The sequence below is a fragment of the Helicoverpa armigera genome, chromosome 5, assembly GCF_030705265.1.
Source record: "Helicoverpa armigera isolate CAAS_96S chromosome 5, ASM3070526v1, whole genome shotgun sequence".
NCBI classification, from domain to species: Eukaryota; Metazoa; Arthropoda; class Insecta; order Lepidoptera; family Noctuidae; genus Helicoverpa; species Helicoverpa armigera.
In genome coordinates this window covers 4,923,595-4,950,634 of record NC_087124.1, presented here as the reverse complement: position 1 = coordinate 4,950,634, position 27,040 = coordinate 4,923,595, and the positions used below count along the sequence as shown (strand labels likewise).

At 38.4% G+C, this 27,040-nt stretch overlaps 1 protein-coding gene across 1 annotated transcript in view; it reads right to left on the bottom strand.

Annotated features, from left to right (window-relative positions):
• LOC110376757 (heparan-sulfate 6-O-sulfotransferase 2) overlaps positions 1 to 27,040 on the bottom strand; it is a 54,455-nt gene that overhangs the window by 9,356 nt on the left and 18,059 nt on the right. The window contains exons 4-6 of the mRNA XM_021335732.3: positions 8,036 to 8,161; positions 6,103 to 6,185; positions 2,429 to 2,673 (exon numbers count right to left, since the gene is read on the bottom strand). Of these exons, the coding sequence (XP_021191407.1) occupies positions 2,429 to 2,673; positions 6,103 to 6,185; positions 8,036 to 8,161 (454 nt within the window). The remainder of the gene's footprint in view (positions 1 to 2,428; positions 2,674 to 6,102; positions 6,186 to 8,035; positions 8,162 to 27,040) is intronic.

Here is a 27,040-nt window from a genome sequence, read left to right as displayed (position 1 = left end):
CGCCTCAGGGAACGGTATGCCCACAAGTAAGTCCGTTCTCACCTTCAAAGCAGGTTTCATGCAACAAAATGTCAGCTAAGAACCCATTTCAGTTTCATGAATATCGACGAAAATATTTATAGCCTTTGCAGGGCGCATTAGATAGAACGGGGCTTAGTTGCTGTATGTGCATCATGCTAAAATAGTTTTACCTATTGCAAATTCTGCTTATAACCCAACTAAACTAAGGATTCAAAAATAGATTAGACTAGAGATAAGTATGAAGTAATTGCAATTATCCATTTAACCTCACTGTAAAATAAAATAACTTTTCAACTTAATCCTTTGAAAAAAGGGATCATAGCTTTTCTAAAAAACATAGTAAAACCATGCTGTTTATGGATGAGCAATGAATATTCATTGGGACAAAGAACAGTGCGGCCCGTGGCTGGGCGGTGCGGCGACAAATGGCGCAGCAGATACGACAATGATTCAAGTGCAAATAATGGCCAAGCTTATCTCTGTGGGGTCACTGGACATAGAATAAGTAATACCGGGACCATGACATGCGGGATTTACGTTATACGCTGCAATTTTACTTATGTGGCATTCGTAGTTTGTGTAAAAATGTGGCAATTAAAAAACACGTTTTATAAAAGAATTTGCTGTAACATTTGCAGACCGGGGTCAGCTAAGTAGAAAGATTGCGAGGTCAAGCCCTGGTTTTATTTTTCAGGTAAAGCTGGTTGGCTAATAAAAAGCCCGTGAAGTGCAGCATAAATCCGTAGTGAGAAACTTTGTCTATTCACTACTCAGTCTGTAGACTGAGTCCCCTTCAAAGAGTACAAGCACGACAGTAACTTCACATTACGGAGAGCATACGATAAAAGTTTAGTTTTCAGGCAAAACCCACATAGTGCACTTCGGATAGACATTAGTGTTGGAGTTTTGTATTTTACCTACATTTAGTTCAGTGAAGCGAGGAACGTTGCGAAGTAACACGAAAAGATGTCACTATTCGACGCAAGATTAAAGTGAATAAAATCGATGGCATTACAGTAATAGAACAAAAGGGTTAAGAAATACTCATTTATATTCAGAAAAGTATTATAAATTTTGTATCTTAGATGGCATTTTTTCGAAGCCAGGGAATAAATTGTGTCAATTTCTTTTGGCGACTGGGTTGGAAAATAAGGGGCACAATGTAATCTTATTATGGGTGTAACTGATACAGACGTAACTAACCGTGTTGTAGATACTATAGTCTACAAATAAAATATTGTTATTTCTATCTTATCCAAGAAAGAAAATCATACACCTACTATTCAAAATATACGTGTAGACTGAACTGCTGTTAAAACTGCGAGGAAGCAACTACTAGTGTTAGGTAAATTATTCATTAAAACGTGAGCAAATTTCTTCAGAATTCTGAAGATAGACTGCTGAGGTAACTGCGTCGGGTGAAGGCAAGCTAAATAATCAATGAGGTAAGTGCGATCTCTCGTAAGACAAGACGCCAGCCTCTGAATTGCAATTTTAAGCCTACGGCAGGTAAGCGGAAAACGAACTTAGTTTGGAGGTAATGTAGGCAGATTCTACATGCATGATGTTCATTTTCCAGTTATATTTAGGCTTTCTATCACTAATTTGCATTTGACTTGATATCTTATCTCCTTCAATTTTAAACAACTGACAATCACATTTAAAACGTAATTATTTAGTGACCGATATTGAGAGGCTATCTTCCAGATAAGAAACATCGATAAAATATTCAAATATTACTTTAAAACTGAATCCCAAATAGGATGGTTCTTCTAAAATTGCACTTACTTCCCGAAATCCGCCGTTATCTAATTCTATGGACATTTCGTCGTAGTAACTAAAGCTTTAAATGCTTTTAGAAGTGTAAAGCAAACATTGAACAAATCCTATTGGATTTATAGATTGTGATTATCGATACGCAGATATCTGTATTGGACAAGGTAGCGCGAAATGTAGCAATTAGTTATCGAACAGTCGCACTGGCAGTTAATGTGATTGCATGTACTGATAACTTCTATTTCGTGCACTGTTATAATTGCTTTAGTACAATTCGGCTATTGTGGCTTCCTGTGTTCTGTTTTTTTTATTACAGACAGTTTTATGGTAAATAAAAAAGATCCAGTTACAACCAGTTTAATTTTGCCCTCCTAGAGGCACCGAGCGTCTCATCATCTGCTTAGCTTTGTCTAACAATGTTGGGGTCGGCTTCCAATTCGTTTCGCGTGGAGCGACTGCCTATCTGATCTTCTCAATCTAGTTACCTGGGGAACACGATGCCCCTTAGCAAGACTAGTTATCCGACGTTCCGAATATATATAGCGGATAAATTCTATAACTTGAAGAGCACAGCTTTGCAAATAGATTACCATTTTCAGCGTAAACCAAAACTTATTTTACAAAGGCTTACCTTCTGAAATTCCGTGAGGCCAAAGTACGCCATAGCAGCGAGGTTCCTCTTAGCAGACGCGAGGAGTACCCTGTCAGTCTCCGCGGTCCGATGCTTGAGGGTCCCGTTGTAGCAGCCGACGAGCGCCAAGTCAGCTAACATGCGAGTTTGCCGGTTGTTCGCCAGGTTCCAAGGACAGGACATGAACTCCTCCAGGGTGACACCACGCCAGGAGTCACCGGTGTAACATGCTGGCACTTCGGTTGCTGTAGAACAAGAGATCATTTTAAATGTCTACTTTATATGATAAGAAATATTATAAACTGTTGTGGAATGGCGAATGTGTCACCATATGGCGTACTCTGATAGGTCTTTATAATTTATGTCTTAATTCGTAGGCGCTCATTAAATAATATCTGCATGTGATTTATGAGCGACATATTTAAAGGTGAGTGGGACTATTCATAGGTAGACATCACAGCCTAGCGTAATAATGACGATATCTGTCTAATTATAAATGAATTGTTACCCACAACGTCTTGGTTAGCTCGAAATCCTAATATATTTTTAAGATAACAAATAAAAATCTCTCAAGGATGATTGAAGAACAACGGGCATCAAAAATATAGTAGCTTATAAAAACTCCAAACATAAAAACTTAGTTCAAAGTTACTAACATCAACAACTGTTCGAAGATACCTAAGTTAATGGAAACATTTCTTTTCTGAAAGCTTTCACGAACTTAATATATCAAAAATAACGATATTGTTATACAAAAGGGGAAACAAAATGGCTGCCTACGAATTCCCGCACGCCACAGCACATTTTTATTGTTTATCATTTTTAATTAATGTTAATGCTTAGAGCTGATGTTTTAATTCTTACAGAATCGAACGCAGTCACGCAAATCTGCTTTCCCTGAGCACAACATATAACGACAAACAAATAAGAGTAGAAGTATAATAATGTACATATTTTATTATTCATTTAATAGTAAAGAAATTCAGATTTAGCTGGTGAATCGATATTAATTTTAATCAAACATCTGAACTCGCACATCGGCTTTATTAATTAGTTTTCGCTTTATTATAAGGCCAAACAAAAAGTAATTACATCAGAATTATATTAATTTAAGTGTAAGTACTTTCATGACTTTGTGTTTTCTAGAAAGCCTTATAATCCTTATGTAGATGAGTACAATTTAATTCCAGATAGGACATGCCAGCAAATTAGACTTGGATCTTTATGGTTCTCTGAATTAAATCATCGATTTTATTGATATCATCCCCTTTGTTATACTAGTATAGAAGTATAAATATAATCTTAATACATAGAATGACTAAGATTTTATATTCATCTTACTTCATTCATATTATAAGGCTGTTACCGTTTTCAATCAAATAATTTCAGTAGTAACTTGTAGTGTTCTAAGTAAAATAGTTTTTTTATTAAGTAGCAATACGTAGACACCGCGATGTAGTTCCCTCGGGCCGCGGGAGAGAAACTGCGAGAAACAACTTAGGTATATCAGAATTCAGACAACAATTCACCTATTCGATCCACAATATCAGTATGATAACATAGAAATATCTATAAATAAAGAAAAAGAAGATATTATGTGCATACATATATACTCGTAAGAAATCCTTTTTATCGTCTCCAAGGTGAAGCTATAACGAGTTCGTCCTGAAATCTCATGATCTATAAAACAAATGGCTGACACCTTCATATTTTCCATACATATTAGTATCAGCAAGAATATAAGGTTATATTTCAGAAGAATTGTATATGCGTGACTGAGTATATTGTGCCCTTCGGGGTATTTTTCTATTCGTTATAAAGATGTTCTTTTTAAAGAACAGAATGGCTTTATTATAAAGGCACGATTGAAACCAATTTACTATTGATATGAAAATGAAAAAAAAAGAAGCAAAGAGCTTTATTATTCCACGCCAATTAAAACACAAATACCTAATAAAACTTATTACAAGACGTTTACAAAACATTTATTTGAATGACCCGGTTCTATTGTATAACTTGTACAACACTAGTTAAAGTGTAACTTAACCCTCGGTTTCCTTGACCACAAATCCCACATTTCAGCGGGTTCAACTTTCCTGATCTTTGCTCCCAATTTGACCTGAAGTTGCGCGTTCCGAAACTAATAAATTACAACTGAACCAACAAGCCAGACTTACTCAGTGTTGACACAGCTAAAAATCCTTTTCAACGTATTACAGTGTGAAGATACGGAAAAGTAATTAAAAAATATTCCTGTGTAACGTGTTAGCCAAGCAAGGGTAATGAAAGTTTACTAAGAGATTTTTTCAATAAACGTGTTCAAACAAGCCTTGGAGATCAAAAGAAGCACAGCCATATGGATCCCACTAATATAGGCAATATTTATAGAAAAATGAAACGTGTTTGTTTAAAGATATGGACTATTTTACACGAACGCGGAAACGAATACCTTCAGTGGAGAAAAATACACACTGGTTGAGAACTTCCTTCTTTTGAAATTGGTTATTAAAGTGTTTTCGAGTTGGTTTAACCTTTTCGGAACCGGAATACGAATTGGGCCTTATTGGAGTGCTATATATACAATAAATATTTCTGCTACTTCTGCTCTTAAAATAACTTACTGATCACTGATGGCTGCTATGTTGAAGGCCTAATACTGATTATGATTAAGTTCAATTTTATCATAGGTACTTAATGCCAGTGGACGGTAATTGCCTATTTCTTGACAGATCGCCGCAACGATAAAATAGATTATAAACGGTTAAAGTCTTACGATAGGAACATGATCAATGTAATAATACGTTTAATTTAATGCAGGACATGGCTGGTCATAAAGTGGTGTAATTTATAGGTGACTACAATATTACACGTGGTGAGGCCAACATGCAATATAAGCGGTCATACGGACATTCATGACTTGACGAATGATTTAGTATAATATGTTTATTAAATAAACACTGAGTGGATGTCAATGAATAATCAAATAATTGAAATTTAAGTATTGGTTTCATTTAAATAACAAATAATATAAATATTTATTTGCCAGTTTGTAGTGACAAATGCATATTAGCTACACGCGATCGGCACACGCCCGTTTTTTTCCGAAAGGTGATGTTTATCTTCCAAAACACAAACAGACTAACGAAACAGCACTAAACGAGGTCCAAAAAAACTTAAATTTACTGAAACGGCGAGATTTCAATGAAAAGTAACATTTAGAACATCAAAGGGCCAAGGTATCATCATAAATAGATATTAATAAACGAGGCACGAGGTAACGCCTTAGCCGTGACGCATCGTCACTTACTCATCTTAGGAACGTGGGTGCGCAGGAGTCAACTAACTGTCTGAACATCGGCCATTCGTCCTGATTTATTGAAATGACCTTTCATTGTAGAGCTCTTACACCAATAAAATTAATATAGGATATGTCTTGTGCCTTGTTGAAACCAATAATTTTTCAATTCTGAAAGCATTATTTTATCGGCCTTTGTGTCCCAATTAGGTCCTCTTTATCCTCTATCCTCTTTCTTTATTAAAGAATGGAAACCTCTAAACCTTGTACGGAAGGTCAATCTGACACACATCCCTGTTTATACATTGATTATTATGCCATTCCACATGCTAACTTACTTTAGCTTACTCTTACAAATGAAAATTGAAAATGTACTGACCTGTAGCAGTTCTTCCCTGGCACCAATGTCGAGAACCCTTCCACGTTGCACCGCGTTTCACATGTCTGTACTCCGACAAGTACCTGGACAATACCATATTTGTACATAAATACTTATGCAAAGGTAATGGATAGAATGGAATAGAGCGTAATAACCACCATTACGAACCTACCAGCCTTGTTCTGCCACCAAGAAACAGGCGACCTTAGGGCACTATGCAAACTACACAGACCATATTCAAATGATATTAAAATTGATGCCAGATTCGCCACCTGACAGATAAATTGACAAAATTACACTAAATTATTCCTTATTCCAAGGGAGTAATTTATGTCTACTGGCAATTCCAATAAACTCTTTAGAACGCAACGTGTACTACTTTACATTTGATTTCTGAATTCCCTCCGAACGTGAAAATCCATACCCGGAATTTTCGGTACGGGGTTTTCCGTACATTCGAACAGTGGAATTGGAAATACAGTTTTCTGATACTGTTTCCAATTCAGGAAAGCAAGTTTAAATGAAAGTCATTTTAACAGTTATACAATGCGAATGAGAATGTACATTATTTGGAATCCGGAATCCATGTGGCACGTTCAGAACTTGTACTAATAAAAAAACATGATAAAACCTACTCAATTCCCGGTCTAGTAAAAATATCATTTATTTTTTCTGCGTGTAAGGAATAAAAATATTGTCCAATGATGTGAGCGCGTAGGTAGGTACTAAACGAAAATATTGACGAGGGTCGGTGACAGCTTTCGAACACAGCTTATTATCAAGCTTGCTAAATTACGACCCACGGGGAACTAGCATTTAATGGGCCGTGTCACTTCCCTTATACTTGTTCGTATATTTTCATTATGTATGGGCGTTCAATCGATCAAATTCTACCATTTATTTTATGCAATTAGGGGAAAGATCTTAAATATATGAGCGATATGGGATTTTTATATTGTACATTTTTCTTGCCGATCTTTAGCTATTTTTTATTCAGACAGATAGCTATTACTGAATAAACAAGTTTTTTTCTTTTAGATATAAAGATAAAGTTAAGTGTGAACATGTAAATAAATAAGTGAGTATGCCAAATTGATCCACTTTTGTTGCGCGCACAAGAGAATACCATCACGCAATCATGAATATTCTAACGAGTGATAAAACGATTTTCACTAAGCGATTACGATAACGTACATCAGTGTAATATAATGTTTTATTCAAATTCTTGTGCGTGTCATGAGAAGTTTTTTCAAGCACAACTTCAAACACATTTCTTTTTCCATTAAAAAGCTTTATGAAAATGACTGCGCTGTTTCCCCAAGGAACACACGCTTCAAAAACATTTGGTACAACGAATATTCTAAAAATCTAAGCAAAGAACGAAATCACAGGGGAACGTTAGCGGAAAATTTAGTGTTTTACATTAAACGCAATTACACCGTACAGCAGCTTTAAGTAAAATATATGCTATTAAAGGCTGCACATAAGCAAGTAAAGTGTAATTAAGTAAACTGAACCGGGCTATGTGGAACATTATTCGCAGGTTTAAGCTAGCACCGTGAACCGATCCAATTTAAGGCTACGCGTTCAACAGTAATGTAATTATGAGAATAGGATCAAGCGCACTGCGCTCTATTTACTGCTGCTACTGCTATCTAAGTATAGGGACGCATAAAATTGAGTCTAAGCTTAATCATAATTCTATAAGCTTTTAACTTTGCACAGTTTTATTTTGCGTCAGCAACATGGATTTAAAAATAAAAATCTTTGATCTTGCATTAAGTAACGAATGTTTATAATCCGAGAAAAATCGATTCGTTTTTTGTTCACAGTTCACATCGTTCGACAAGATTTTACCTTAGCAACAAATAAACGGGATTGGCAAAAAGACTTGTAGGACAGTCACATTAGCTATGTGAGTCGTAAAGCTCACCTGGAGACAGGTTCCCTCAGCAACGTTATGTAGAAATACCGTCGATGCACGGCTGAACCTTCGTGTCTATCCAGTTCTCCGCCCACGCACGCAGTCAGCTCCGTGAAGTCCGCATGCAGACCGCATCTGTGAACAACGAAGACACAATTATTTAGACAATTCAGGCAAAAGACAAAAAAAAATGTACGTATTTTTTTAAGGGGATGCCTTAAAAAAACACTTTATTATGGCACACTTTTCCTACATCTCTTGCAATCTCTAAAGTATGTAGATGATGTCTAATGCGGTTCTGGTCTTCTTAACAAATTATTTTTAAAGCAACAATGTTTAAGTATAATTTTATGCACAGAACTTCTATAAAACTTCAAACGCGAACCTCAGAAGTCTGAGAATGCTCAACTTCGCAAGTTTCTTATTAGAGTTGCTTGAATAGTCAAACAAGTAAACTGTATTTTAGATGTACGTTTAACTATTGTTTATTCTGTTAGTTTGAGTGAGATAATAAACGAAAATAAAAATATAAGTACCAGTTAATATTACCTACGTGATACGTAGAACGTCGGCTTTCCATTTATTTAGACGGCTATGTAACAGGGCCCTAATGAAAACATGGCTAGACGCGCTCTTGGCGTCGTCGTAAAGAAGCAACATAGTTCAGTAAAAACTTCATTGTTTCAAAGTTGCCTTAAAAGGTCGAGTCGCAGCATCTCAGCAAAGTGGAGATCAAAAGGTCGCTTTTAAAATAAGCTCAGAGTGCCGCCGATGGAAAATAAAATAGTCGGGAAATATTTCACGTTGGAATATAAATGGTGAGGGCGACAGCACACAATGTTCGCTGAAGAGCTGCGTGAAGCGAAGCATGAAGTCACAGATAGGTCGGCGACGACCACGCTCACTGCTCCCGATAGTCGATAGCCGCAACGGAATTGAATCCCTGGCTTTCCAATAATTCTCACGCTCCTATCTCGTTAACCTCACTTAGTATTCCTAATCCCCGTGTTCATATTCTATTGAACAGATTAACCTGTTATGCATCGAGGCATAAATTATTTTGATTAACAACAACAACAACGCGGTGTTGGCAAGCTGAACGCTGGCGTTCCGCTCGATAATATTGGATAATCGGTATTAGGGGCACCGCGTTCGCGTGTAATTGACATCAAACGATCTCCGCATGTATGCAGATCATGATACCGATAGCTCTGATACATTGTTATACAACGCCATGTAAATGTTGTTTGTCTGCTTAACCAGTGTAATGAAACAACACGGATAAAAATTCGATTTGCATGTGTTTAGTATAGTTATCCGTAGAAGGAAGAGGTTTACCTTCAGACGGCTTGGCGGCGCGGCGAGGGTTTATAGCAAACGTGCGTTTAATCAAGATACACAGACTCGGAGCCGTGGACTCGTGGCTGGCAAGCGGCCACACCGCTCTTGTCGATACAGCTCTGTTTATTAGTCGCGGTTTATAATACTGTCATTCTCATTTCACGCCCCTTTGTACAGTGATTCGTTGTAAATTACGCAAGAATTAATAGCTAATAATTACTCCCATTCAGTTGCAATAATAGACCAAGATCTAGTAGCAATTAGTATATGAATATTAAGTATTATGTGTGCAAATTGGTTTTTCATGAATATGTTCATTGCAACGTGACGGTTTATGCAAACATAAAGGAAACGATTAGGTATGATGGTGTCGAGCCACTTATGTTGTTTACCTAGTCGTGTTTGCTCACAAATGTTTTTCTTCTTTCTGGCAAAATGCCAAAACGCCACGTTTAACATTCAAACAATTTTTGGGGTCATTATCGTGAAGATTTTGAAATAAAATAAATAACCATTAATAAGCATTAAATCTTCATCAGCAGACTGTAAAATGTGGGATTTTATTTGTATCGCCGTGTAGAATGCGAAACGTAGCGATCGTTTATCGTAATAAACGTGTTACATGTTTGTTACGAAATACAATAGCTGTTTTCGTGAAACAGTAGATAGTACTTTTATGAAATCGTGTTAGGATAAAGTGCGCAACGTAGCAAAAGCTCGGAGCTCTTACGTACAAATATGACGCGCTATCAGCGCTTGCGGAGCGCATCGCAGCGACATGTTGACAAATGTTATTGTCCATTAGCTAGTAGTACAGGCAAAGTGTGACGATAACGGCTCCCGTAGGATATTCGAGCGCGGATTGGCAATACGCCACTTCCCTGTGAACATGCACGCGCCGAGCTCGCAGCGGTTCATTCACCGACTGAATGCCAGCAGCACACCACTCGCCGCCGAGCGACGCCATGCCACGCGCTGAATTAGCTAACACATTACGACAATACTGCCAACCTTCCCAAATATATTACAGCCGTTACACATTATCTCGTTGCCGATCTAAATTCCGGACACAAAAATGTTGCGTTAGAACGTATCTTGTTTCTAAAAACCAATATCGTGTTTGCTGCGGGCTGTGCAGACTAAACAATGCTTTTTATTAACCTCCCAATCATCGTAAAATAGCTTAAACGTGCCCCGCATTAACGTAAATCAAAGAAACACGTTCATTATTTATTGAACAAAAGCATTAGGGTCCTAGAGATCGATCGATACCAGCATCGTCAGACCGACTACTAAAGATAGCAAGCAGTATATCATTAGTTTTTTTCAAAAGCGCATCGTTTCTGCTTTGTCTCATTTCAAATATTCGCTGAAAATTGGTGTTCAGTATGACGTCACCGGGCTATTTGAGCTCATGTCAGGCATGAATAAATTTCACATTAAATAGACAGCTATTTTTCATTTGATATTTTAAAACGGTGTTAAGAGAACAAAAATAACAATTATTCACGCTTTGTGACAGAACAGAATAAATTCATTTTAAAAGCAGTGCTGCGATAATGTGCACAAGAAAAATGTAGAATGATAACTTAAAATCCGTTAAACTTATGTTGAATATGGCTATAAATACAGGATACGAGTACTATTTGACGTGTACGTTGAAATCCTGAAATAATTAGAGGTGCGGTCATTTCATAATGGTTGGAAATGTAAGTATCTGAGCGCAAGTCGGTCTTTCAGTGGCGCGACAAAGACTAATGAGATTTGCTTCCGACAGCATGAAAGACAAAGCTGGTAAAAAGCTCGGAGCGGCCGCGCTCTGCAACTAACAAAAGCTATATTGCTAGTTATAGCATTTTTCCACGCGTGTTGGATTGCGAAACCAACCACAAACTTTGTTTTCAATTTTCTTCTTTCGTATACAGAAATGAAGCCAGTGAAACTGCTCCTATCTGAGCACAGTTGTTGTGGAAATAAAATGTTTTTGCTTTGTGTGCGATACTGAAAAGGATACCAACTATGTTTATAAGGATAACTTTATGTATAAGGATATATTCAAGTGGATTATGTAGTTTGTCACAGTTTAAGAAAGAGATACTCTTCGTGTTGAAGACAACTTGGAAGTTGACAGCGGCAACAGCTGCGCTAGGCAAACATTCGATAAAAGAATAATGGAGAATCTTATATTGTACTATGTATTTATAAATAAGGAAGTGCCGCTCAACGTGGCCTTATTAAATGTTTAATGCTATTAAGTACATTATAATTGTCTGTCCCGTGTTATAATTAAACATAAACCCCTCTAAAAGGCCTGCTTTCGATTCTGCTTAAACTCCCTCCTTTAAACCCTAAAAAGGTTTAATAGAACAGAAGAAGCGACACAGCGAATATAAAATCAAAAACAACAAAGACACGTCTGACACAAGCCTCTAACGCAAAGGTAGTTACCGGCTTTGTATTTAAGGCAAACATAATCTCGTAATCCGCACAAGCGCAGCCCGCAGAGCCGAAACCACTACCAAAAATACTCGCAGTGTTTCAATGAGCCCTCCTCTCTGTTACAAATAAAACTCATTTCGACTCCCAGCGATGATTGATTTATTTGCCCTCATTTGTTTACACACGACTGTTTTCCTACCATTCATGTTTGAAAACGACCTTCTGAATACTGTATTAGTGTAGTATATTTACTTAGATCCATTAAAACATTCCCTAATGACAAGTTAATCGAGAACCTATAGTGAAGCCACAGAGGTATAGACTAATTTGATGGCCAGAAAGGATTCCGTCGACCTTCAGGCGTATTAACGCGGTTTCGACATGAGGAGGAAATTACATCTCTTTTTATTTGTTCCCGTCCTCGCTCTGTCTAATGAAAACCTTCATTGCGGTAATCCTCACATCTAGGGGATTACTCAGTGTAAGTCACTAATTGCCACGTCTTTGATATACGTATAAGGAAAGTGGTTTATGTTGCGAGCATGTTTTAAAAAGAATAACGAAAACTAATTTTAGAAGATGTTTTTAGTTTCTTAAAATAAACACACAACTGTTGCAAACAAAACACATAATTTATGACTTACAGATTTAACGCCCAAAAACGCAACTGGAATTTGTAGAATTTCGTATTATACCACGTAAACATCTATGTTGATGTTTAAGCGTTAATTTCACACGTCATCGCAGCTAGTAATATATTAGGGGTGCGAATCACGAGTGGCCCATAACTTACCATGTTCGTCTAGGTATGAAATAAATTAGGTGTTGTAATATAACTGTTCGTGCAATTTGTTGGGAGCATCTGAGTTATTGCTTAATAAGCGATAAAGTATCTATCTGTCGCTGCAAATGCGGTATTTGCTATTTGCGAACTTTAGACCTAAACGTAACTGCGATACTGCGAAGTGTGGAACGCGGCTTGGAAGTTCTTCTTTTATAAGCAAATCATTTCCATTATATTTTTTTTTAATAACAAGATGGTTCTGCTTTGTCATAACAAAGGACTGATAAAAAACGTTAAAAGAACGAGCAGAAAAACGCACACGCCTGCAAGTGTTGCAACACCTAAGATACAATGTTATTGAAGCGATATTATTTACACAGAGGCGCGGCTTTCTTCGAGTGCCGATAAGAAGCATCAGCCGGAAACGCTCAGGCATTATCCGGATAATCCTCACAAGTCGGCCGACAGGACCACGCTAACTCCTTTGTCGAATACACCCCCCGACAAACAACCGTCAAATAGGATTGCGACGTGACGAAAATAACATAATACCTACCACCTAACTACGACTTCGCGACTACTGAAGCGATTAAATTTTATTGTGCCACATCCACTACGTAATTTGACCACTATAATGTCGTAAAAATTACAGGAAAAGTGTGCGTACATAAATTAACATGAGCTAAACAGTTACCACAGAGCCGATAACCGCTATAAAATTTACGACGTACAAAAATAGCAAACTGTAGTGCGTGGCGAATTAGTGTTTAGTGCTGTGCGTTGTAACATGTCTGCGGCAGCTAGGCTTGCGTTAACGAGCTTTGTAAACATGTCTGGCGCATTAAAAAGTGTACTATAAAACCTATTGTCTGTAGCGTTACGTTCGTTACGCATAACGCATACCTGTCGATGGAGCACGACAAAAATAGCTAGCCGAACGTTCGCAGAGTATTTCTGGACAACGCCTCCGCGTCTCGCCACCTCCACTGTTCCGCCGAATAATGAATTTCATAAGCAACCCTGCTCGAAATTCGGCCTTCACATTGGCATTAGAATTACATTTGGAGCACGCAAGCAAGTCTTTCAGCGTTAATATGTCGCCACGACACAACTTTAAATATTATTCAACTGTTACAATAACGAAACGTTCACCCCGGGATCCATAATTATAAACTTTAGTTTCAAAGCAATAAATGTGAGTTGTTAAACCGAATATCCTGTTCTAGTAATAAATTGCTGGTTTGTCCATAGTCACACTCATCTGATTAATGCATACTGAGAGTAAAACGAAACGCATATTTCATCGTGCGCTATATAAAGCTGGCACCATTCAAACAGCACGCTATTAGCCGATCATTAGGTGCGGCGATTAAATCTTTCATAGACAATACGTCGCGTATCATTGAAAGCGACAATGTTTCAACTGTGGCCAGCTCGTTACGTTAATTTTCACGACTCAATTACAGTATCAACTGATCAAGAGTTCACTTTGAAGCTTGTACGTTCAACGCGACAGACTGTTAATTAATACCTTCTAATCAACACTGTTCAATAGCAGGCGCCATAAATAAAGACCATTGGTGCAAATTAAAATGTGGCAGCCCGAAAATTAAATTCAAATTGAGTTTTCATGGCACAGTAATTTTCTGTTCATTGTTACAATTTTGGCGCGTTACAGTGCATTGCAACTACATATTATTATTATGAAATCAGCGAATGCATGTAGTAACTAACTCAGTAGCCTTGCGTGACAGCTGTTGTCTTCAACACAATGGGCTGATTTTAGTGATTGAACAACAAAGGTCTCGTTTCCATGTAATAATTCCATTAACGCGTTAATGCATGCCCATATAAAGGTACAAATATGAGCGATAGTAAAATTAAATTTATTTGTTTCGGAGACGGGCGCTCACGCGACGCATTTCTACAGAAACATTAATATACCGCTTAATTTTTATGACTTGTCATGAACAATGTAATCATTGCCTACTAATTGTGTACAATGTAGAGAACGATATGTGTCAAGCATGTCAAAGCCGTATCGTAGAGACGATAATTTGTGAAATGTGCTAAGTAAGCGTTTATATGCAGTCGAAGCGCGTAGTCGCCGCTACCGAGAACATCGTATACGTTTTTTCGACATCCTCCAATCGACGTGTTAACTTGTCGAATGAAGGAGATGGGAAAAAAATGTAGAGTCGTGATGCATGTGCGGGTTGAATTTTGATCGCATGAAACCGGGCGTGCGACAGCCGGCGGTGCCGAACATAAAGGCACTGCGTACTGCATTCGCAATGCGTTCCCAGAAACCGCTCCTAGTCGCCCTGCCTCGCATAATAGATAAACTGGCGAAATTGTACCAACTAGTAGTTTAAGACGCCTCTAGCCATTAATTAACCTAATAGCTCCATTGATTAAACCTATTTGTTCCATAAGTCTACATTAATTTATTCATAGTGTTTACTCCTAGCCATTAACTTTGTTTAACCCCCGAAGTTAATCTTGAAGGAACAGAAAATTATTTCTCGAAACAGAATCCCTTGGGGTTGTTTGTAAATTTTTAATTTTCTGCTTGTTGGGCAAGCATCGGGAACACTGTTTACAGTAAAAAATCTTATTAAAGAGCGAAATAAGGTTGTCACGATGAAGAACCCTTTTATAATTTCAACCGCAACGAAAAAAGTTAAGGTCGAAATACGTTAGGCCGTTTTATGTTTCAAGAGGTTATAAATAGGTTTGATTGAGAAGTATACATCAAAGGAAGAAGATGTAACCCTGCATCTGCCGACAATAGGGTGGGGTCGGCGGCCGGGGGCGTGGTTCATTATTGCGACTCGAACGATCGTCTCTGGAATCTCTTTGTCTGTCCGTCACGTGCCGTCCTGTCTATAGTTGTTCTAATCAAATAAACAACTCGCCCACCGACACATATTCACAAAGTTCCTGTCCGATTCACTTAAGCGTGATTACATCAATACCCAAAAGCCACTCTGGAGGAATGAACTGAATGAAGATCACATTCACATAAGTATCCCAAACTTTGTACATAGTTGCCATTTCGGTGTTAACTCAGCCATTTTCAGTTAACCAACTCATATCCCGTCAGCGTTCAAAAGCCTCATGAAACTATTAGTTATTCGCAACTAGTAACCGTAACTTGGGAATACTTCGTATCGATGAAAGGTTCATAGTGTTGTTGGTACTTCGGTAGACAAGTGACGGTAATTGCACAGTGTAGCGTGCTTGCGGTCACTAACTATTTAATATGAACACAACTGACATGCCTGACAGTGTAATATGTGCTTATGGAAGACAACAGGGAGGTCGGCTCAAGCGAAATTACTTAACCAGAGGCCCAGAAATAGGTATACGTTGAGTGACTTAGACGTCGACTTCAGACGTCTTGGGAAATGGATACAATGAGCTAATATTGGCGTATCCCAGCTTTCAAATAGATTATAGATGAACAGCTTTACCATGAAATTCCGGATATGTTACCAAAGGACTACGGACATACAAACCTGTGATAAGCCGTCAGATTAATTTAGTATGTACCCACATGTAATAAGAGGGGCAGATAGGCAAATCTATTAAATTTGCATGGATCGATGTGGGCTTAGCATTCGCCCCGGTCGGTCCGGGGCGGTGCGAGCACCACATGTCATTACGGCCGCCGGTGTACGCCGGAAGCGGCACGCATGACGTCTGGATGTACCTCAAGACGTGACCCGTGCCTCTAATGTGGAATCAAAAGCTTAATGCTGTCCCACACAATACACGCCGTCTGTCACCAATGGCCAACCGTAGGTGGCCGCCTATTGTAATAATATCCAATCATATACAACATCCAAATATGCAAATATAGTAATGGCTTCGTAATCAAATATGTATGAATGTATATTGTACAAGAATACTTATAAGTCAAAAGCTAACGATGACGATGGTATTGCTACAAAACATTCTTTCCCACCGCACAATGTGTGTGCAATCAATAACGCTGCCTAAATTAAGAGCCTCGCCAACGTAACGTAATTAAGAAATTATGATAAAATGTCGTCAAGTACAGCGGAAAGCATAAATCTCAGCGATGCATATGATTTTACGACAGGCAACAGCTCCTATAATCACTGCACCGGCGTAACTAGCCAGCGACATAAATTACAATATCATGAATACATTAACAACGTACGAGTCTTATTTAATACGCAACAGCCTTATTGGATATTATGAATTTATTTCTTTAACATAAGTAACTACATATTGATATTTCGATTAGCATCTACATTCTTTCCCACAAAATGCGGTTGACATACATCTCTCCGATGCGTTTAATCCAATTAGTAAGCTATCTAATTGATACACGATACAATCTCATATAAATCTGTCCTTAAACATCCGATTGTGTAATCGCATGTCATCGGCTGTGTGACCGCAGCCGGGCCGGCTGGACCAATTAATTACTGTTTACTAAAGCGTAGCTTATTCGAAGCAGTGGGCGTACAATCATTGATGTTTCCTTGTTTATAATAGTTGATAGTAAAGCACGCCGATATCTTTGGTATATCTGGTTTTTCAATAAGCCGTGGGAAAGCAATGTAGTTGCGCGCGCGCCGGTCCCAGATGCGTGCCGCGATCGCATCTGGTACACAGAAGAACTTAATTTTTAACTAGGGACCGGTCGAACCTGTCATTATTTCACGTTTATCAACGCTAATGGGAAACGTAACGAAACCGTGAGCTCGATGTGATTGCTTTTATTGTGTGTTTACATGACATGTTTATGGAAAACATTGCAGTCCCCTTGAACTTGCTGTTCGTACTGCACGCTGGTTTCATTTTATGTGCTTCGTTATGTTCGTCGTAAGTCTTTTGAATAATTTTGAACTTATATACTTGCTGATATACCTAATGGTTTATCTGAGTCAATCATTCTCATTGACGGCACTCAGCTTGGCAGTTAAATTAAGAAAATCTTGCATTTTTTTTTCATCATATATTTTAATTATCTAAAGCTGAAGCATTTACACAGGTGGCTAAAATAAAACCAATCAATGCAAAGAAACAGCGAATATTGTTCGTGCACGGACGCCCGGACGAAAACTGTACTCCAGACATACAAGCATTACCTTTACTTATAAGGATATCCAGATACCTGATAACTGTATATGTAATAGGAATCCATAAAGGAAGAAATGGTTATGTATAAAGCAATAAAGTGAATTGCCATGCATCCTGTTTCCCAAATGTTTCCGAGCGTACGGCCCGAGTACATTTGTATGCCACGAGTGATTGATCACCGTCACTGAGCAACACTACAACAGTATTTTAACGCACACCACACGACACACGTCGATCACCGAAGCGATAAATAGCTGCATGCTATTTTCACGCACACCTTGTTTCATTCTCTATTAGATATGCAAAATTATGCATACATTCGTCGTCGAACTTACATCCATACACGATAGCATTGACCATTCTGTGTAATCACTAAATGCCGATACATTTTGAAGTTCACCTACTGCCATTCGTCTACTGGTTCAATATTATCATCGGAATGAAATGGAACACAATGAACATACCAATAATTTCATTCAGTATAAGCTAGCACATTCAGTAATCACTTATTGATAACGGACTAATTAATCAACTGTTGATTGATTACCTCTTATCACCAGTATGTTGTGTGCCTATTGGCTTGTTTAGTGGGTGTTTTGGCGGTATTTGCATTTTTATCGACGTTGTTAGAAGGGCGAGCCTGTCAGTTATGTCGGTCATATGCCTAGAATGAATAATGTCTCGATCAATATGTGGACTAGTTTTAATCGGTTATGAATACCTATTTCTTTTAATAGAAACTGTGTCATGTTGTGATGGAGTCCCTATTAGACAGAGCTCTGCACGTATTCGTGTGACATAAACCTACCTAATACGGGTAGTGTGGAACATCAAGCAATCCTGATGAATGCTTATATCAGCACAGATTGGTATATATCCTCCGTATTCCAGCATGCAGATTGATTGAATCCCAAATTATCTTCCCTCACGTATATTCAGGCTTTGAGAAACGAATTCACAGTTCCGGAAAGGAGGCTAGACTTCAATAAATCGAGCCCTCATTTCGACTCAAGCTATATTTTTCTGTTCAAGTTTAAATTAATCATGTGGAACGTTTCAATATAGTGATATCTTCAGTGGAGAGGCTCCGAAGGTCCCCCGAGTGGCGCCTGACCCCGGGCTATATTTGTTGATGCCAGCCGATACGACAAAGCGACACCCTCCCACAATACATGCACAAGATTTACGCCCGATATCTCGATACGAGATATTTTTGAATTCGCTGAACAGCTCGAATGTTACCTGCTATCCCTTCACTTTAACATCAAACACGACATTTTACACGTCGTTTACCCTTCGTTTTATGTTGTACAGCGAACCCGTGCTGGGTAAATAAACATGTATGCTAAGCCGCACTCTTAGACCACGTATATTTACGTAAGAATCACAGCGGGCTGTCGAATTAGGTGCTCCATTAAATAAACGCGTGTTGGCGATGTTGATACATAACAGTAATAAAACAGAAAGCACTTTATATATTGTAGCAGCAGTACTGGCGACCTGTACAATAGCTGGCCCACTTAAGTACGGTCCAGCGCTTTCATGCCGGAACGAATTTTCCGGACCTGTCGTAATAAGCATCCGCGAGCAAACAAAGACATTTTCCGTTTGGAGCAGCCGGAAACATTACGCCCAAATTATGTATTTTAAGCCCACGAAATTGTTAAAAATACTTTTCATGTAAAAAGGTACTTTCCAGAAGATAATTAAATATCTCTTGGTTTTCTTAGTCCGCCTGCGACAGCAGTCCCTTAGAAACTTATATAGAATTACAAGTCACTACAATCCTAAACGAACACTTTTCGTTGCGATTTAGTGAAAAGGTTCAAATTAATGAATCATTTTGCGGACAATTTCCTTTGTAGGTGGTAACGCTGGCGCGCTATAAAGACGCAATATGTGCACCCCAAGATACGGGTGGTCAGGGCGGCAACATTAATGATACGTGCAAAGTGGGGACATTAGTCTGTGTGCCGGGCTGCCAGGGTAGCTCGTTACCGGCCACCTCTCCGGGGACCCTGCGGGTGTCCCCTATTTGTCAGACGACCGCTTCACGGTGAATTTTTTATGGACATAACTTATGTCTTGTGGGATTTTCTGGATGATAGCGGTGTCAGCATAAACGAGGTGACATTTTAATCATTGCGGTCGTTATATCTGTGTGGATAGAAGCTCCAAGCTGCATTATAAATCCTACTTCAGGTTGTATTAACGTTTGTGGACTAAACTCAGATGTGGAACGGAAGCAATAGTGGCCGTTAATGACGTGCTGCTTTAGGAAAATGCACAGCCGTCACTCTACGCTTAGCCTGCGCGTGCGCTCTTAAATTAAACACAATCCCACAAACCATTGCCCTAGAAAACAAACATGTATACGTCAACAGGAAAACTTCATAGGGCTACCATAAGTAATTATGTCCGTATATAATTAAGATTAGAAAACTTCAAGATCGTAATCAAGACGATTAACAATATCTAGAGTCGTTATATTATAGGTTATCTTATAAGGTTATTTTAGCAGTATTTTCGAAGTGGGAAAAATACTGTGGAGGGTTCACATTTAGACAACATTTGGAATGTTACGAATTTCTAACACCAGAGACTGTGTCTACATTTTCGTATACCATTTCACGAAGCATTTAACAAACGACTTCATATTCACTGTAGCAGGCAGCCCTATTTGTTAGGGCCGCGTGTCGGCAGCATATGCCGAAGGGCCCGACTCCCGAACCAAAACAATTAGATCACTACCACCCGGTGTCTCTTAACACATCTCTCATATAAAACTACTCGTAGGCAGAAAAAACCATTCGAGCGATACATCGATTCCGTTGACGGACTCGATCGAGCCCCCCTACGGACACATAAAGGTAGACAACACCAATGAAATCAAATCGTAAACGACGCCATTAATGTTTCCAGAATGAGTTGTTCAAAAAAGGTTTCGATTATAGTTCAATCACGACATGAGAAATAGGTTTATTGGAAATCAACAGCGTAACCGATTGATTAGGTACTCGCTTGACTCACTCGAGCGTCGTATTGAAATGGACAGATGGCAGATCCGGCACAGACGTCGGTGGAGGGAAGTGAGCAAATTAATTAACCGCAAACACGTCCCCAACAAACATGCACGAAGCCAAGAATAACAACAACTCTACAATACTATCAGGCTGGATATGCGCACACGGCCAAGGAATGGATGGGCCTAACAATACCGTTGTCTGGACACTGATTGTTCCAAGAAATCTAATTTTGCGGTATAATTTGAACATAAATTTAAGTCATGTTACCATAAATCACTCATGGTACAAAAATAGACCAGCTAAATTAAAATGTAGTGTTAGTGACTTGTGAGTGACCAGAGAGACTGACTCCTCACTTCGGAATTCACATAATTCAATGTCCTCTAATTGTAACTGAATAGCGACAAATAAAACTAAAGCGAGAACGGCTGCAATTTAAAAGTTTTCAAGTTTCGGGGTGGCGGCTAACTTGATAGTAAACTTGCTCTTCCTGTCGGAGAAATGACTTGGTTTTCAGCTATCCTTTACAACAGAAAGTGCACTAACAACCAAAATTGTGAATTCAGTGCTTTAATATTAACGACGCCCGTCCGTGCGCTTTGGGACGATACCGGAGGACAGCGTCCACTTGTAGTTTCCATGCAAACTTTTGCAGAAAACACTACGGTACATAATTTCAATGAATATTATTCAGCAACTATTTGTACCTCTGACAAAGATCGTCAGAAGTTTTCCACGAACGCTTATTCAAAACTTCCTCTCTACAGAAAATTACTTCACTAGATAGATACATTATGACGCCATCTGATGGGTACACCACTTTTAATTATTAGAAAACCCATACAATAATTTAAAACAACAATAAAGAACATAATTGGACGCTTCAATGATCTACATGCGGAATGTTTACGAGCTGTTAAATTGTCACATTAAAACAGGGCGTCGCCTTTCTTTGCCTATACGCGAAACCATCCATTTTTTTCTACAATTTTAACTAAATGTGGTATTTTATACTTGAATAACCAGAACAAGTGATTTAAAATTTTTCAGTATTTTTAATCAGTTCTGTCGCCTCATAATTTGCATATTGTTTTTCTCTAAATAACATTTTCAAAATCAAGCATAAAGCGCTCATACTTTAGATATACAACAGTATCTTGCAAATAACGCCGCATCCATTGTGCAATAAAGTGAAAGAAGACTTTAATGTGACCATAAAAGTAAAATTGCCTATTTTCATGAATCACATTATCGTCCACTCTACCCACACGTTCAGAATTACATTTCACCAAGTTCAAGCGACATTGAAAATCGATCTCAGTGGCGTGCACTTGGAGAGGCCTATGTCCAGCAGTGGACTGCGATAGGCTGATGATGATGATGATGATGAAGCGACATTGTACGCCACAAAGATATCTTAATGTACCCGTGTGTAAATGCTTTCAGTTAAATAGAAACACACTTTTAAATACACTGAGTGTATGTAATGTAAATATTTACATTGATTTACTTGTAACCGTTTTTCCGCACGGTAATTAATTTGCAAAAGCAATCTATTTACTTGATTTTCGATTTCCAGGTTTCTGTATATCTAATTACCGATTCAAACGATCGTTTAACGTAAGAGACAAAATACACAACGGAACGATTCGCAATTTATCGGTAAACAAATTAACTGATACGGAATTGCCGGAGGAGATGAATGTAAAACAAAAACGTTGAAGTTGACATGACAAATCGTCGAAATCGCGTGGCTAGTCTCTGGATAGACGGGCCGCTAGTGGGAGGGCAAATTGCACGGATCCTTATAGTTTGCAATTTATTCGAAACTCGGCAGGCTTGTAGATTTATATCGGCCGCAGATTGGCGGCGCGCCTCACGCGAGCTCTATACACTGAAAGCAATTTCAGTGTCGGCCACATGCGCTTTGCGACTCCCGATCCCTACAAATATAAACATCAGTTATTTCCACCCGGGAGGGGTGTGTGTATGACTTTAATATAACATTGATTTGATTTGTACGGTACGTTTCTATCGGTCCCGAAATGAAACTACCGTGCCTACACGTACAAGAAATCCTATCACGTAACACAATAAAGAAAATATTAGGGAGAAATATTAGTCTTATGATATCCGAACAAGGGACAGTCAAAGCCTACGGGGAGCGTAACTGCCATTCCCACGCGTCAAATATTTCCGGATAGCGTAGTAATTAATGTTCGGATAGCGAAGCTACACAATGCGTCAGTGAGCACAGCCATTAGCTGCACAATTAGTGCAATTGTCGTTAATTTATAGTTGTACACGTCAACGGCAACGGAGTGGCGTGGAGCGGTGGCAGGCGCCCTACAGACAAGCGTGCTGAATTCAATCAGTGGGACTGGATATAACGCCCATTCAGATATCAGTGCACTAATGTGGGTAGCAAAAACCGAGTAGCTGCAGTTCATACTGTTGAAACTTAAGCATATTCGTCTATTGATATAGGAAACGTTGATTTTCGATGTGCTGTGAAAACAAACCGTTTACGTTGCCGAAACTTAGAACGTAAATAGTGGAATGGAATAGCGCTTGCAAGTGAATGATAGAGCGTAGGCCTTAACAGGTGAAACTTTATTGACATTTGATAAAATACACCATAAAGATAAGATATCTTTCGGTATCTTGTTAGTAATATTTCGGAAATAGACGATAAGATAGATAAGGACTTTGAATTTCCTACTGACCTAAATATAGTTCCGAGTTCCGAAATGAAATATGACAAAACTATGTGATATTCAAATGATATCACAATTTATACAGAATGCATGATATTTATGAATAATTTATTTTGTTTAAACGTCGTTTCCCACGCGATATCAGACATGTATTGTGGCGCTTCGCGATATCATATTACAGACATATATTTTTTTCAATTCGTGTTTTGTGTTTACTAATTGGAAAGGCGATATAGGCCGTTAACACGGTAACTAAAAACCGTCTAATTAAATTAGTTTACGGCTGTTCCTATCTCGTTCAATTACTTTTTACGTCACTCAAATTAAGATTTGTCTAGTCGGGTGTCTGACAGGCGTAAGACAACACGATTTGCTGAATTCACGTTTAAATTCGCGAAATACTCATTTGGTCTTATTTCACAGGCATTTTGGTAATCATCGAAATACACGCAATAATCTCATATTGTTGGTTGGCTTATTCCGGAATTGGGAAACCACATAAACTTTATATTTAGGTTACCGCAGATAAGATCGTGTTAATAGATTAGATGGTAAATTAAGTTTGCGACTGTCACACCCTCGTTAGAGCCCAAAGAGAATCACAAGCCACATGGCACACCACGGTTTAAAGTAATAATTTATTGTTACGACACACTAAAACACATGGACTATGAGAAAATTAATACCAGATAATCCCCAAAGTAATTGCACTTTGAGATAAGTTTAGACTCCTCCGGTCTAATTTAGCTGGAGCATTCATTATGTCGTTATTATAACGGTAATAAATCGCTTTTATATAGAACGCGTCAATCTTTATTAGTGTGATATTCAGAATACGACGTCATATGGCACTGCTTGATGTGCATATCAAAATAAATGACATTGATTCAGAAATAAGCCAAACATTACTGAGTCAGCTAACTGTGTAATCCGCGCTTGATATTTTCTTGAACTTCTATTATGTTTCCAGATTAGTAACGATCTGGCAGTAACAGCATGGTGTCTCCATATAGATCACCCTCATCAGCTCCCACGAGAGTCGTAACGGCAGACGTGAAGTAATACACCAATATGCTTCCAGAATTGTTCCCCGTAGCGGCCTATAGGGGAAACTCACGTTCAAAGAAGATATTTACGGGCCACTGTAATGCGACGGGGACTAAATTCAGTCTACGAAGGAAACGTAAACACTACATCAGACAAACCGCCCGCCATAATTAGGTACAAGACTGTCACTTTATCACAGAACTCTAAATTTCATGATACGAATCGCAGTGAATTATCCCGTAATGTATACGGTACATAACAGCCAATTTAGTAAATGTAGCGCGATTTCTCAACAACTTGAACAGACTAACATGTATTTCATTAAAACTATACGGAAACATTGTAAGCTATTCGAACAGTTTTGAAGCAAACAGCAATATTTCGTACGAAAAGTTTTTTAACTGTGTACTGTATTGTAAGGCAATAAAGGAAATGCCTATAGCCAAGTTAGTAGTTGTTGCTAGGAAGTGATTCAGTGAATTGGTTCCGCTGTAGCTACTGGGCAAGCGCATGCGGCACAAACACATCAATTAATTCACAATTGCTATCAGCACCGTTGATTCACAATTACGATATCGCCACATGATTTTGTCGCGCTCTGATTTACTGTCGTACTCACATATTTCAATATTTAATTCGTAATTAATATATAAATAGAGAAACGTTAGAAACGTGATATGCGAGATAGTGAGTTAATTAGTTGAGGGCGCCTCAATTTATAGGTTCACTGCCACGAGGTATCAAACTCGTGTAGTTTATATGTTTGTTTTCAAATACTGTACGTAGGATTTACGTGCAGTGCGTGCTGCATAGACGTGCTTACAACGCCCTCGTAGCGTCCCCCTTTTAAATCTTTCCATTTCAGCGAATACACGCGTGCTGGCGACAAGCCGGCTTCATATTGACGGTGCATCCATGCGTTTAAAGTAATTCCGTTGACGGTATATTTTTGTAGAAATCTACGTGCTTTCAGCCTTGTTTCTCATTTGACACTCCGCATCGTTTTACCGAGTAATCAGAGACACCATTTCCAGTAATTGGGACTTTCCGCAACAAGACACAATTCTAATCAACAGTTATGTAATACAAAACGTGCGTCTAAGGCACAGAGGTCTGACACTGAACAATAATGTATATCAAAGGTGAACGACCGATTAATTCATGCGATAGTTCTAGTTCTGTTTATCAAAGTAAGTAATAAAGATATCTTGATGTGTGTTGTACTGCGCGTGCGTGATATATGTGACGTTTTATTGTGCTGTCTGATATTTCCAAGTTATGGGACGGGCTGGCAATGTTTGGCCTCCGTGATAAAAATATGTAACAATTTGATTTCTGACGCGTTCACTGATTATGATGCTGGCCGGATACATTACCATCCATTTGCATGAACTTTTTCATATGTTTTTTTTTCTCATTCCTCAATATCATATGATCTGAGTACGACTAATGGACAGTTGTTTTTATAACCAGTGTAAAAAATGAAATCTTCTGAATAAGTTGACTGGCTAAAAATTAAAACGATCAATTAATAATGCTTCAGACAGTAGAATGGGCTTAATCAAAAGTAATGCGACATTAATCAACACAATGAGTGGTGTCAACTAAACACGAAATTGAAATAGAAATTCAGCCAAATGTAAGCGAAATAGGTATCATTATTTAAATTACACAACATTTCAAAGAATTCTACCCTTATTCTAATTTAAATCTCCCTGTTCAAAGATTCAGCGGTTCATTTCACGCTAATCTCAAAAGCCACAGAAAAGAAACATAAAAACTTTTGTCTTTCTTTCTAAATGTAAATTCTCTAAATATTATTTTAACATTTCCAGCAGAACTTCGCAAAGACAATGGTCAGTTGGTAACAAAAACTCATAATAATAATTTAGCGGCGCCAATAAATTTTTAAATGTCATGTAGGTACGGGACAATGGTTTAGCGTCAGCATAAAAATGTTAGCGTTCAAAAGGTTAATATATTGTAAATTTGGTCGGCGGACAGGAAGGCGGTGGTGTTGAATGTATTAAATCACGTGAACGTCGTATTTAAGCGAGGCTAGCAGGAGAAGCGGCGGCTCACAGGCAGGAACGTGACGCAATTACCATATCGCGTTACAAGAAACTATACACGAGATCTGAATCTATTGTTGCAATGCAAAAACTTTGACAAGTTGCTACAAAATTACTATTGTTACAATTCTCGGAAGACAGCCCTGTGTTTGTTCACTGTTCAGCGTGCATTTGAAATAGATGCTTCGACGGCTCGACATGTTGAAATGGAGGGCATGCCCCGATTGGAAAGAATAAACAGATTGTCTTAAAAGATCGAAATGTGGAAATAGTACCGGTTGTTTTCGACTTTCCACATAGCAAAGCTGCGGAAACAAAACATACTAAGCTAAAGATACTACAAAGTAGTTATGAAGCGCTATAACTCTATCTACAACACAAAATGAAGTTTAGCAAGCATTATGACATCGTAAATACTCAAGACAATAAATCAACTTGTACACAAACCTGATTACCAGACAGGCAGTGGT